At 43.1% G+C, this 13833-nt stretch overlaps 1 protein-coding gene across 5 annotated transcripts in view; it reads right to left on the bottom strand.

The window, feature by feature from the left end:
- Positions 1–530: 530 nt before the first annotated feature.
- The window catches only part of EXOC6 (exocyst complex component 6), a 93138-nt gene continuing 79835 nt past the window's right edge, over positions 531–13833 (bottom strand). For 4 of the 5 annotated variants that reach the window (XM_086752043.1, XM_086752044.1, XM_086752046.1 and 1 more), the window contains 2 exons: positions 2500–2612; positions 531–1669 (listed from right to left, as the gene is read on the bottom strand). In XM_086752043.1, the coding sequence (XP_086608169.1) occupies positions 1537–1669; positions 2500–2612 (246 nt within the window). In that variant the 3' untranslated portion in view covers positions 531–1536. Of the gene's footprint in view, positions 1670–2495; positions 2613–13833 lie in introns of those variants that run through there. The other variant, XM_086752047.1, reaches the window with a different exon arrangement.

Raw genomic sequence — 13833 nt, forward strand, 5'->3', positions numbered from 1 at the left:
GCTGCCGGTTCGCCCCTCGGCCACATTTATATAGATATTGGCTACTTACGCCCGATCCACCTTCGGAGATGACGTCTCCGCTGCATATTTAAGCAGCGCGGCCAAGTGCGGTGATTGGAGCGGGAGAAGCGGGGAGAGCGACGGAGGGGCGCGGGGAGGGCGGCCAGGGCAGCCCCCCCTCCTCCTCGGGGCTGGGGGCCCAGTGTCCCCCTCCAGCTCCCCCGACGGCGCCCCCCCTCCTCCTCGGACCACCCCCCCTCCCGCCGTCGGGGGAAGACAGCGAGGCCCGGCCCGCGCTCCTCCGGCCCGGGGACCGCCCCAGCCCCGCTCCGCGGGCGCAGCCTTGCCCGGTCGCCCCCGCCGCCCCACAGCACGGCAGGGATCCCGCAGCCCCCTGTCCCGCACCCCGCCGCCGGGGCCACCCGGACCCCCGCCCGCCTGCCCCGGGCGCAAATACCAAAGGGCGTACAGGTCTCAACAAAACCCGGTCTCAGGGGCGCTCAGTGTTTGAAATTAAACAGGAATACGGGTGAGGTTTATATTACTGTATTTAGGCCGTCAATAACTTAAAAATACAGCGAAAAAATGTACATCATTTTTACACGTTCCATTTGGTTTGTATTTGTTAGACATTCTCTTTGTGTCCAAAAGAGCCAGGAGGGGACAGTGCAAAGAGCCCGGCCCTGCAATGAGATGCTGAGGGCCGGGCCGGGTCTGGCTGCAGAAAACCCATACTGACAAACAGATGCGGCACGAAACCAGCAGTGGCAAATCTACTCCTTACTGCAACCTGGGGAAGGGAACCCGGGACCTTACAAAAGTACACAGTTAGAAATAGTAACCCTGAGGAACAAAACCAAACCAGAACAAAATGTCACATTATAAAGAACTCAAATGGTTATTTACATTCACAACCTCAAGATTAAACCCTTTTGGAGAACAAAGCCTATAAGCCCTAACGCTAAATAAATATCAAGTCTAGTTCTCAGGTAGTTTTCAAAGGTACTGAAAATCAGAAGATTTTTTCATACCTTCAGACTACAAAATCTGGTATACAAAATTATGTCCAATCACTTTAAGGCTAATATACATTTAACGCAGGAAAACGATAGGCAGCATCTGAAACGCAAGTATTTCAATGCTTAAAAACCATTAAATTAGGATTCATCCAGAAAACAGCAACTAAGGGATTGTTTCTCAAATAATTCCTACCCGGAGCAAAATTTGGGACACCATGTCTACAGATATTTAAATAACGTATTTACAGTTTGGCTGTTCCATGTACAATACAGCTGAGCTGGTTTTTATTGTACAGTCTCAGTTTTCACCATTTGTTTACAATATACAAAATAGTATTCGATCCATTAAAAATACGTACAAATAATTGTTTGCTGAAGACTCCGTGTACAAGCCATCTACTGCATTTTTCCTTTACTTGGTCAAACGAGTGTCCTAACCGACAGCACTGTTTATTTAGTAGAAATAGCGCCTAAGAAATACCTCTTGGCATAATGAGATACCGTCGATTGAACAGGCCTATGTATGCTGGGACATGCCATTCACTAAACTCCTAAGTTGCTTTACTACAGTCTCTATTAGCTTCTGCTTGTCACGATCGTTCTTCCTAAACTGAGCAAAAATGTTGTTCTTTTTGCTAGCGTCTTTCATTCTGGAGAAATAAAAAAAGAAATGACACAGATGTTAGAAACATAATTTGAAAAGAAAACATCCGACTACTTAAATGGGTTTACTTTTGTTCCTCTTTTGATCTTTCTGCTAATAAGAACAGGAAGATTACAAAACCTGTTATCTATGTGTTCTTAAATTAAACTTCTGCAATGTGGAACTCGTTTTAACAAATATTACTGCACAAATCGCCCACAAGTATTAAGCGAAATATCGCTTTGCCAGGAAATTGGTCCCTACCAGTTGCGGGGGAGAGAAGCAAACCAGAAAGCCCGTCAGCATCCTCTGCTTCCACCGTAAGCTCAGACGCAGCGGACGGGTGTGTTTTGTTCACCGTCAGTTACTCGATACTGTTATTGCTGATCTCCCATATCAATGGGTTTAAAAACGAAATTTGGGAAATGAAATAAATTGAAGCAACAATATTTTGTAACAATATAGGAGATACGTACCCTCTGTGAACTCTGCAAAGTACGTATTCACCGCAGGCAGGAGAGGAAAGAAAACACCGTTAGAAGACGCCTTTCAACCACAGAACATTTCGACGCGGTTTTTAAAAGCAGGCTGATGCCGGTGCGGCGGCAACGCGCCCGCCCCAACCCCGGCGCCGGGGCAGCAGAAACGCTCGCACCGGCCTGACTGCGGCGAGGCCCCGCGCCTCTCCCCGCCCCGGCGCGGCCGCTCGGGCAGCCGCCAGCTGCTCCCGGGCCGCGGCTCTGCGCGGCCCGCGGCCCCCGGCCCCGGACAGCCGGGCGCTGCCGCCGGCCTCTCCCCCGTCCCGGCCCCGGCCCCGGCCCCCCCCCCCGCACTTACTTCTCCAGGAGCGTGAGGGCCGTGCTCGGACTGACCCGCAGGTATTTGGAGGTGGCCTGCCCGTAGTCAGCCAGGTAGGTGGACCAGTCCCACACCATGAAGAGGTCCAGGAGCTGCGGAGGGAGAGGCGGGTGAGGAGAGCGGAGCCCGGCCCGGGCCCGGCCGCAGCCCCATCGCCTGCCCGTTGCCTCCCTCCGTGCGCCGGCCGTGCGGGCTGGGCCCGGGGAGGGGGTGTGAAGGGCTGCACGCTTTGCCGTTTCGGGAACGGGCTTCACCGTGGGGAGGGAGAACGGGATACTCTGTCTGTTGCTGCTCGCCGTAATTTACACCAGAGGTTCAGGTAGTCTCAATTAAGTGAATCAAACAACCCCCGCTGCACCCTCCGTGGCGACTGATGCCTGCGCCTCACCCTCAAGCCCTGGGCACGCTTCTGGCCCAAACAAACCCCAAACACTTAAACGGGGGAACAAAAACCCTCCAAGCGCAGCCCTGCGTCTGGACACGGTTTGGAATCTGGCCTTTCACTCACCATCTTGGGGCTGCTGCTCAGCAAACAGCCTGCATTTACAATCAGATGCAGTTCCTAACCTCCAGCAGCCAGCATCCTCACAGCCCTCAAAACCTAATTCCCCCTCCGCCATTATAGGTGCCAAGGCAGAGGTGGCCCCACTCCCTGGAGCCTTTCCGAAGGCTACCTGTGGGCCAGCGGGCCCCGCTCCTGCTGACGTCAATGGCCAGCACCCCCAGATTTCCCCCAAGTCTGATGCCTGGCCTTGTCCTGCTGCTGAGGGCTAATGCCACTTGTTCTGAGGCTGCCCTGTGTTAGCCAAACCTGCTATTAAAATAACGGGGAACCGTTAGCAACACTTTGCCCCAGCTCACAGTGCCCATGGCTGCTCCTCCTCAGCATAACCTAGAGCCCCCGCTTGCCTGGAGGCCTTGCTACATCGGTAATGCTGGAAAGGTGAGGTGGAACAAGATTTTCTGTAATGAAACCACTTTAAGAAACATAACAGACTACTGCAAGTCATACCATTTTGCTGTTTAAATTAAGAACTCTGTTCACTTTAAACGTTTGTTTCTGCTAAGCCAGACCAGAGCTGTTACAGCCGGGGCACAACAGCACCAGCCCCTGCTCCCGCAGGCAGAGCCGCAGCAGGCGCCTGCTCCTCTTATGGTAAGAGCAGGACTGCACCTCCGAGAGGCCTGCCTTACTCAAACTTCTCAGTCTGATAAAACGTCACAGGTCTCCAGTAATGCTCATCCCCAAAATTTTAACACCAACTTAATTACAAAATAAAAACATACACTCAGTCTTCACAGCTTCAAATTTATGTTTTCTTTTCTCCAAATGTTTCCACTTCTTAAACCCTTTCTTATGTTATTTGCAAATAAAGTAAAGTAATTTTTTTTCTAATTAATTACTCCTTCCATAGTTGTGGTATAGTCTTTTATGAACAGATAGTAACATCCCCTGGCTTTATAACGGACTTCTGACACAGTTACTGCTCTGTCGGTCCAAGTCCTCCAGGGACCATTACAAACCTCAGTGACATCTAGATTTTACATTTAACTATCTCGTATGGGTGAGCTGTGTATGAAAAGCAAGGAGGCTATTTCATTCTCTGATTACATATCCATGATAGCTGTCAAGGTCAAATGCAAATGGTTCTTTCTCACAAAGCAGTCTCTCAAGATAAGCACCACCAATTCTCCTACCCAGCTGAAGAGAATATGCCTTTACTCACTGAGCAAACACTCAGGAAAGCTCTGGTAACTCAGGAATTAGTGGCATTTGTGAAACCCACAGCCTCAGTTGCTGCTGCGTGTTACTGATCACTTCTTATTACCTGTGCTACAACAGTGGTAGTGCCCAGACCTCACAGAGGCTGTATGATATATTCAAAAGTGTGATCAAAAGAGTAGAAAGACAGGACAGGCACATGCAGAGCACAAGCCAGGAGGATAAAGCTGACAACCACAGGAACCCAAACTATATAATCTGGAGACTTCATCTTCCCTCGCCCTTACAGAGAAGCAAACAGAATGTATTAATAAAAAGCAAACAGAATGTATTAATAAATTACTACTAATTACAACACCACTTGTCCACATGGGAGATGGTCCTTATGAGTGGACCGTGCCAGCTCCTGCAGCAGTTGTGTTCAGTTAAATCAAAGGTGAAAGATTTCATTTCTTATCCCTATTGTAACCCAAAAATTGAGGATTCTGGGTAAATGCTAAACAACCCTGAAGCTCTGTATCCTGTTAGCAATGTGCGACCCAAAGCCATCGACGGCTGATACAATTACAGTGCTGAAAAGTTCAAAGAAACTTTCCTGCCAATATCACATGAGTGATTTTCATACCATACTTCCAGTACCTGAATCAACTGTCAGATTGTGTCGTGGCTCTGGGACATCTCAATGATAGTGACAGCTGGAGTGGAAGATTACACTTATTTGTCACCTGACCAAACACAGGTAGGCACGTAGGGCTCTAAACAGGCCATAGAGTCTGTTGCCATTCCACACATGAGGTAAAAACAATGTCCTAAAAGAACATGAAGCATATTCTGTGCACTCCAAGACAGTCCTGGCGCTGAAGAGTGAACACCTTGAGAAACACTATCAGCAAGGGGGATGTACCCAGAGCCACTTCCCTGCTCCACACTTGCTCAAAGAGCTGCACACAACCAGCCTTATGCTAATAAATCTCCTAAGTTAAAACATCTGTCACGACATGTGGCAGGTAAAACAAAGGACCAGGGACATGCAAGCAAATGATACATGCCACTCAATCAGCTTCCTTCCCTGCTTCTGTGCACGTGTTCGGGACCTGCAGTGTGACAAATGTGTCCTGCTGCTGGAGTAAAGGCAACAGGGAGCTGCAGACACTGCTGGAGACCAAACTGCTGCTGTGCACAATTACACATTGTGCATTTTGTCCCCCGCACAGCTGCAGTTCTGTGCCGTGGCATATTGCTGTATGTAATGGGCTTTGACAGCACGTACTGTACGCTGTGGGTGGGCAAGAGCTGCCTGGTGTGCAGCTCTTCGGATCGGTGTCCTGGCCATTCATATCACCTGCATCTGACTTGGCACTTGGCGGATGTACAGCCAGTGCAGGCACTTTGCGAGGGGAGCAGGCTGGCGACCAGCCAACGGCAGCAAGGACAGTCTAGCAGGAATGAGCTGCTCGTCCCAGGACCATCACACATGTACGGGAAATAACTTCAATCCACCCATACAAGGCTTCCCTCGAGTACAACACCAAATTCACCTTCACTCCTGCAGCCATGCCGCAGAGTTATCGACTGTACTGTCTGCTTCAACTTCTGCTACTCTGTTCCTTTTGGATTTGCACTACCTTTTCCTACAAAAATGTGTGCCTTATTTAAATGAAGCACTTCAATTCCTCTTCCTCATACAGAAAGACCTCTATTAAAGTGGGACTGTCTTGGGCATAGCCCATCCGTTCAAAGATGCGCAAGAATAGTTGGGCGACTTCATGTGATTTGAATATACTCTTGGAAAGACAAAGCTGCTAATGAAGCCCTGGCCAACCTAATCCTTTGGTAGCTGATTTTTATTTTAGTAAAGGATAGAGTTATCTTGAAATTTATACATAAAGATTATTGAAAATAAGAGAAGAACATGAAGATGCAAAGTCTGTTTTTTAATTAATGCAAACAGATAGCTACATGAAATTCATCATGAAAACTTGGCCAACTCTTCAATAGAGGAGAGAAAAAACCCCTAACTTTTTCCATATATTTTTGCCGTATTTTCATTCACAATAGATGCATATTAAAATTATTTTGTAATGTGACAAGGACTAGGTGTGTACAAAACCACAAGGAGAGGGAGCAGCCTTTGGTAATGTTACACAATGCTCAAGGTGAAGATACAATGGAAATAATTTGCAGATTTGGCCTGACATGCTGATATGACTCATACTACAGATATGTAATATGTGGGATACGTTAAGTTCCACTGAAATAAAAGAAGGTTGTAAATCTGCAGTTTTAAATACTGTGATTACTACTATATGTGGAAAAAGAAAATTGTATCAAGGGCAAGTCTAATCATAAAAGCGTTAGTTTTGCCAAAAAGAGTATCAACTACAATTAAGAAAAAAAAAAAAAACACACAAAAAACATTTAGGGGATTTATGTTAAGGTGAGCTTACCCCACAGCTTCACAGTTTTGAAACATGAAGTACAAGAGAATTTGCTGGTTCTCTGACAGTAGTTCTTATTGTGGCAACTAGAATCAACCTGTTAAAGGCCACATTAAGCAACATTTCCCTACTACTATTTTATCCACTAAAACTGTCACTATTACTGAGACAATAACTGAAAATGAGATGTATTGTCTAGCCAGGAATGGTCCACACTGACACGCACTGTAGTAAGAGAAATACATGCACAGAGTAGGTCCTGGCAAGTAAATATTTTCCTTCCTCAAAAATCAATCAAAATCCACACCATGTAGCACATCACACTGGCGCCGCTGGCTGTGACTTCTTCAAGGTTAGCATGTGCATTGCTTGCCTTGAAATCACAATAGGAAAAATGTTTATTTTGCACATGTATCTTTCCAAAGTCAACGTGTGCAGGAAATACCTTCAAACCGGAGCGAAAGGCAATCTCTCCCACTGCTCTCAGTCTGGAGGCAGTGTAGACCACGAGCTGTTAGTCACCCACTAAGCCCCAGCTAAGGAGCCACCCAAGGGTGCTCTATCAGAACCAGCTTATCAAGCAGCTGAAAGACTGCGAAGCACTTAATAAACTAGATGTAGGTACTGTACTACGCAAGAACAATGGTACTGTTGTACTCTCTTTATCCATAACAACTATGAAAAATAAGAGTAAGCTAAGACAGGCAATGCTATACCTGAGAATTTTAAAGTGAAGCAGAATATGCTTGCCTAGGAGCAAGGGAAGCCCTTCTGACTAGGAATAATTTGCAAAGAAGTGTGTATATCTGTGGGTGTGTCTGAGTAATTACTAAAACAAACAAACAAACAAAAACCAAACCCAAACCCAAGCTTTATCCTTTCTAGTATACCAGGCAGACTGTAAAATAGACTGTCCATTTACATACATTTACAAGATAGATAGGGTATACACTTCTGATTTAAAAGATTTGCCTCTTCCAAAGGTGTGATAGAAGGGGAACCTTTATCCAACATCTTGGAACCATCAGGGCCTATGATCAGAGAGCAGCAGGTTCCTTTTACTGAATACGAAACAGTGTTGCCTTCTCAAACCATCACATTATTAGTGACATGTATACTATTAACATTATAGATAACCTAAGTCTCTGGCTGCTGTTCTGCACTTGCATTTTGAATGATGCCCTACAATACTTTGATTTTCTAACTTTTTATTAATGTCTATGCATCTTCTAAACACCTTTTATGTCTAACATTAGGTCTTCTTCCAACACCACTTGGAAAAAAAAGGTGTTTATATATACTTATATAAAGGGCTATAGTCATCTCTTACATTATACAGATAGCACTGCTTTTTAAAATTAGAATAGTTTTATTTTAAACACAACAATTTTATTGTAAAAGATACTAAACTTTTTTTTTGTTTTGTTTAAAGAGGTGCTGCTTTAAGACCTTGATAGCTAATGGGTTTGGTTAACACAAAACATCACAATACTGATGCTACGGGGGGGGGGGCGGGAAGTTCTTAAGACTTTAGGATAGAAATTACCGGTAAACATTGCTCAGTAAAACTTTGGTTTATATTACCCAAAGTCCTGAGCAGCTCAGCCATAGTCCTGTATTCAGGCCATCTCGTAATTATGTGAGAATTCTGTGCACTGGGAACTGCTGGAATAGACCATCCGGCCCTTTCAATGCTGTTTGAGCCTCTTGTCACATCCTCAAATATCATACAGATGCCCTTTCCTTTTTACTTTTGGGCAACTGTCAGGAATAATCTTGGAAGAGAATGCAACTTTGGGAACTAGCTACGCACAGAATCAACACAGCAACAGAGACAGAAGGAGGAGATGAAGGCTTTGCAGAAGGAAATGGGGGCAGTGTCCATTAGACAACACAAATTGTGTTGGTTATACTACAAAAACCCTAATTGTAAACTACCAAGGTAGCTTAGTACAAGTTGGAATGGTGCCGCTGTCTCTTCTGAAGTAGCAAGAGTATCAGCAAACAGCTTTAGTTGTACAACAGGCACCAGTGATTCAGGAGCTGGAGATAAAAATGAGGAGTTGTACACTTCATATCCTGCTTACCTTTCTGTAAAGTCAAATATCCCATCGAAAGAAAAGCAATCCTTTTAACGTATCACTGTCAGTTATATCCTCCTGGCCCACTCTCCTTGCTCACAAGCCGAATATTTCTAATGCGAAAGAGTTTATTAACCCCTAATCACCCAGTTACTTCTGCACTTGATTGCATGTGTAATTACCTTTTGTCAGGTACAATTTGCCTGATAAACATGTCAGAACACTTGCTGCTTAGTCTGTTGAAACAGATAAATGCTGTCTTTCCACAGCCCTGGGGCATAATTAACAGGGGAAAAAAAAAGGCAGTTATAAAAACACACAGAAGCTGATTCAGTGAGGCAGGAGTTCACAGCGTGCAGCCCGCCAAGGCCCATTGCCGGGCCCGCTACGCTTGCCTGAGCGCTTATTGAGTTCCAGCCTGCTGTGACAGGGCACCAGGGGCAGCCCTCAAAAACGGAGATTTAAAGTAGGTTTCCACGTGAACTTCAAAAAAGAGTGGGATGATGCTTGTTTTGGGAAAAAAAAAATACAACCAAGTGAAGCAGCAGATAATGATACTGGGAGTCCCCGTCACCGTTATGTGCTCCAGTTGACTCTGCGATGGGACCAGGAAGCAAAAAATTAAAAGCAGGTAGAGAAAAAAAGCAAAAAAGGGCAAGATAAAAAAAAAAACCAAAAACCAGCAGCTTTGTGGCATTCTTGGGCTCATTGCTTCTGATTTCTGCTCTGTAGTGTTTGCAGGTTATGTACCCACGCACTACGGGGAGTGCAAAAAAAGAAATCCTCACCTGACCTCTGGATAACCCAAACAGGAGATTAGCCCATTTCCAAGCAAAGCAGGTTGTCACACTGTTAGGCCAATTGCTTCTATTGACACTTTGCATAAACATCTTACACAGGGTGATCAGAAAGGACTCTTATGCCATTAACGCTCTTTTTATTTTTTTATACCTAAGCCTTACAGAATAAAGGTCTTTCTGAGTAAGGGATAACAAAAGGGTCAAAAGGTCACAAACATTCTTTTAAGTAGGTAAAAATCGGGGAAGTTTAGATTCATTGAAAAGTGCAAATTGGAACTTTTTTTTTCATCTTGTGACATTCCAGCACGCAGCTTTTTCCGATTTTCCAGTTTTACTTTTAGCAAATTCGTTAATCTAGTTCATTTCTACTTTTACTTTTAAGCAAGAAAATGCTACAATCTTCATTTTAGGAAACAGCAAGCTGTCTAATCTTCTCAGCTAATCAGTAATCTAAACAGATTTAGACATTACCATTAAAATCCTCACGGGGAACAGTGTGAAAATATATAGAATTTTTTCTTGAAGTGGTACGACTGAACAGTCTGTCACATACAGTTTTCACCTATAATTTACACAGCGTGTGGTTTGCACTGTGTATGGCAAAATATTCTATATTTTCCTTTGTTTTGTTTTTGCTTTGATCAGAGATGGAAACAATCTCTCTTTAATAGTATAAAAGCCACCTGCTGGGCATCGCAGACTACAGCTAATTGGTAAATTCTTTGAAATTTAGATATAATGGATTTTGACCTCTTTAATTAAAAAAATCCCAAAGCCTAGAACACTGGTGAACTCTTCTCAGAAATGAATGGTGCCAAGCATATACAACTGCCAGCTATACCAAATCTTTTCTTAGGAGAGAATACAGAAACAACATTGCAAATTTTTCCTTTAGGATGAGAGGCTTTTGACCTAGAAAAAAAGCCCCGTGACTGTTGTCAGCTATGTATCATTTAAGTCATTAAGATAAAGGAATATAAAGTATATTAATATTTCGATTACTAATATTTGTATTGGGGTTTGGAGCTAAAAAGTTCCAAAGATGAAGACAACTTAAATTTTTAACGCAGTAAACTCACAAAAGCCACTCACAAATGTCCCACCCCAAGGAGCTCACACTGCACCTATATAGACCTTCTGTTCAGCAGAACAAACGGGTTTGATGACCGAAGAGGATGCCTGTCAACCAGAATCATTGTTTCATAAATTCTGACATAATGTTAACCTTTCAGCGGAGCTATAATCTCATCGGTTTGTGAACGCTGAGGCAGCGCCGTCTTCCTTTTGTTAAAACACTTAGTTATACTCTGCCCAGCATAACGGGGGCATGGTCCGTGACTGGGACTCATACGCGCTGCAGTAACACAGCTACACAACAACACTTTCTTTTTAGTCTTTGCTTATGTTTTATGCACAAGTAGACATGAATATATGTTACACAGGTGTAACACTTATTTCCAACAAATTAACAAAAAACCCCTGCATGAACATGAAGATAACACGCCCATTAGGTCACCAAATGTTATCTCCCTGTTTATTAAAGCATGCACACCATGAAAGCACTTACTAGATTGGAACTAAAATGCGAAGGACCAGAATCAGAACTGGACAAAGACAAGTCTTGTTCACTCTAAACATTTCCTGGTCACAAAGGAACGACAGATGGATTTAAAATATAGATATCTAAGTCCAGCTTACAAAGAAAAGAGCCAGAGTTTGCTAACTGTAGAATAACACCACATTAACCAAATGCAATTATCACTTAATCAGTTGGTGTTCGTTACTGCTGACAAATATCTTGTTACCCTGTTAGCAAGTCTGCCTGCCACTTGCCAAAATATTTTGTTTTGTTTACTCCTGGTGACTTATTTTGTGAATGTGGTGAATTTTAAAATCCCCCCCTACTGATCACATAACTGGAACTGGTCTTGTATTTCAAAGTGTAAATTGATCTCTTGATCTGTGAATGTCTCCCTATAGTTTATCCTATCCTTTTTCTGGATTGGTACAACAAATGCATTTTCAAAGTGATGTTATGGGGACTTAGCTATGCAATTCCCATTAGTGTCAATGGGGGTCGCAGGCTAAATTCCTAGGCAATGCTTTGAAAACTGAGCCCAGGATTTTCAAAGGAAGGATAGTTTGTGTTAGAAAGGCAGTGTCTTTCAGTTTTTAAGACACTGCATTAAAATGTGCCTCGTGTCTCCTTTTTTTTTTTTTTAAAGCACCATGCATTTAGAAATTGTGCCTAAATTGGGGACATTTAAATGTTCACAAGAATGAAACAGTTTTATATTTAAATGCCTTCATCTGTTTCAAATTTATAAGTGAAAATCATATCTGTTACAACAATGAATGCTGGGATGCAGTCTTTAACACATTTGTAAGTGTATAATGTATAAACTCAGAGGTTATGACAGCTGAACCACTGGGAATTGTTGTTATGCTAAGAAAAAAACAGACGTTACTTGTGTTCAATTAAGTCCTTTATGACCTAAATTCTCTGAAAGGGCAGACTTCTTTCCTACAATCTGAACCTTGAGGTACACTCTGAGAGATGCCTGGTCTTGTTATATTCATGAGCAAGCCCAAATACATTTTCTTATTCTTTGGCACTTCATATGAACTCAAGCCTGCCTACAAAATAAAACGCTTGCTGTTGAAGTAATGTGAACAAGCTTGTTGCTGTTATCATAACCAGAAAAACACTCGCAACTTATAATTTTTACAAATCCTATTAAAACTTCAAGCAGCCCAAGACATAATATCTGAATAAAGTAACTGGAAAATAGTAACTGTGGTAAATATCAGTAGCCAGGCCCTATGCAATACACAATATAGCAACAAGCAATACCTCTTCAAAGAAGATTTATTAAATTGCAGTGCAAATGTTTATTATGAACTGTGTTGTTCTTTATCATTAAAAAATATCCTGGATTAGTAGCAAAAGAACTATCTTTCGAGTCCAGAAACAGGGAAGAATTTGAAAAGCAGGAGCCTGGCAGGCAGTCAGGCTCCAGAAGGCACAGGCTTGCGCCAAATTGCTCCTGTCAAGCCCGTTAGCCCGTACACGAAGTCCCTTTAGACAAAGCGTAAAACTATGTCAATGATAAAATTTGTGTGGATTAAAAATTGTGTATTATGCAATGGGCAGGTCATTCACCTTTTTGTTGTTGTTGTTTTTGAGCTTCTGATGCAGAGGCAGACATGCTCAAATAGCATGCAGGGGTGACAAGTGCAGCCCCCCCAAAACAGGACGTCTGCCTCTGACTTGGACGAGACTTTGAAAATACAATTTCAGCTGTTAAAATGATGAAGCACTTAATATAGCACAGCTAAATTCGACTTCTGTTTGAGTTGCTTTTTTTTTAAACACAGGTTTGCCAATTGTACTTAAACATTGAGATGTACCAAAACCATTACTGACCGAAGAGGCAATTTTTATAGTTTAGTTTATTTAAACTTACATTTTCTACCAGCAGTTTTTTCAACTGCATGAGACTTCCAACAGGCTATCTAGGAAACAATGCCGTAATTAGCACATGATGTGGCACAGTACCTTAAAATAAGTTTCTTGGGGATTAAAACTGTATTGTCTCAATTCTTCCTGTGAAAATCCATTTGAGATGTTTCACTAAAAAGATGTATTAAAAATTTCAAAATCTGACATTAAAATTAGATTTTAACCACCTTCTCTGGCTTAGAGAAGGTGAGACTACAGATCACATAACTTGGTGTAACTAGAATAAAATTTAAACACAAACCATGTTCACTTCAATTTCCATACTGTGTTTTGGAATTGAACACTCTTGTTCCATCTGTCATATTTAGTATTTAACAGTATCCATGGGAGTAACTCTAGATGCTTGCTGTCTCAACAGAGGTCAGTATATATACTGTACCACAAAAAGTCATCATCTGACAAATGCTGTTTTGAACTATATAATCCAAACTGTTGTTGTATATGCGCACATCTAATCTATGAAGTCAAAGTGCTGTACCCTAGAACTAAACATCTGTAGTGGTCTGCCAAAGTATAACAACTCCAAGTTTAAATTTCAGTTTGATTATTTCTAGGATTGAAGGAAGGAGTTTTAGATACATGGCCTGGGCTTGTCAATGTAAACTGCTGCCTATGGGAAGAGAAGTAAGCATGGCACAGCTCCGTGGCATCGGCCTTATGCTCACGGAGGAGGCAGAGACTTCAACTCCTTGTGTGAAGCTGCAGCTCACAGAATCGACTGAGGAAGCTGCCAACCTGGTCACTGGGA

The sequence above is a fragment of the Chlamydotis macqueenii genome, chromosome 7 (genome assembly GCF_036417535.1).
Source record: "Chlamydotis macqueenii isolate bChlMac1 chromosome 7, bChlMac1.mat, whole genome shotgun sequence".
Lineage (NCBI taxonomy): Eukaryota > Metazoa > Chordata > Aves > Otidiformes > Otididae > Chlamydotis > Chlamydotis macqueenii.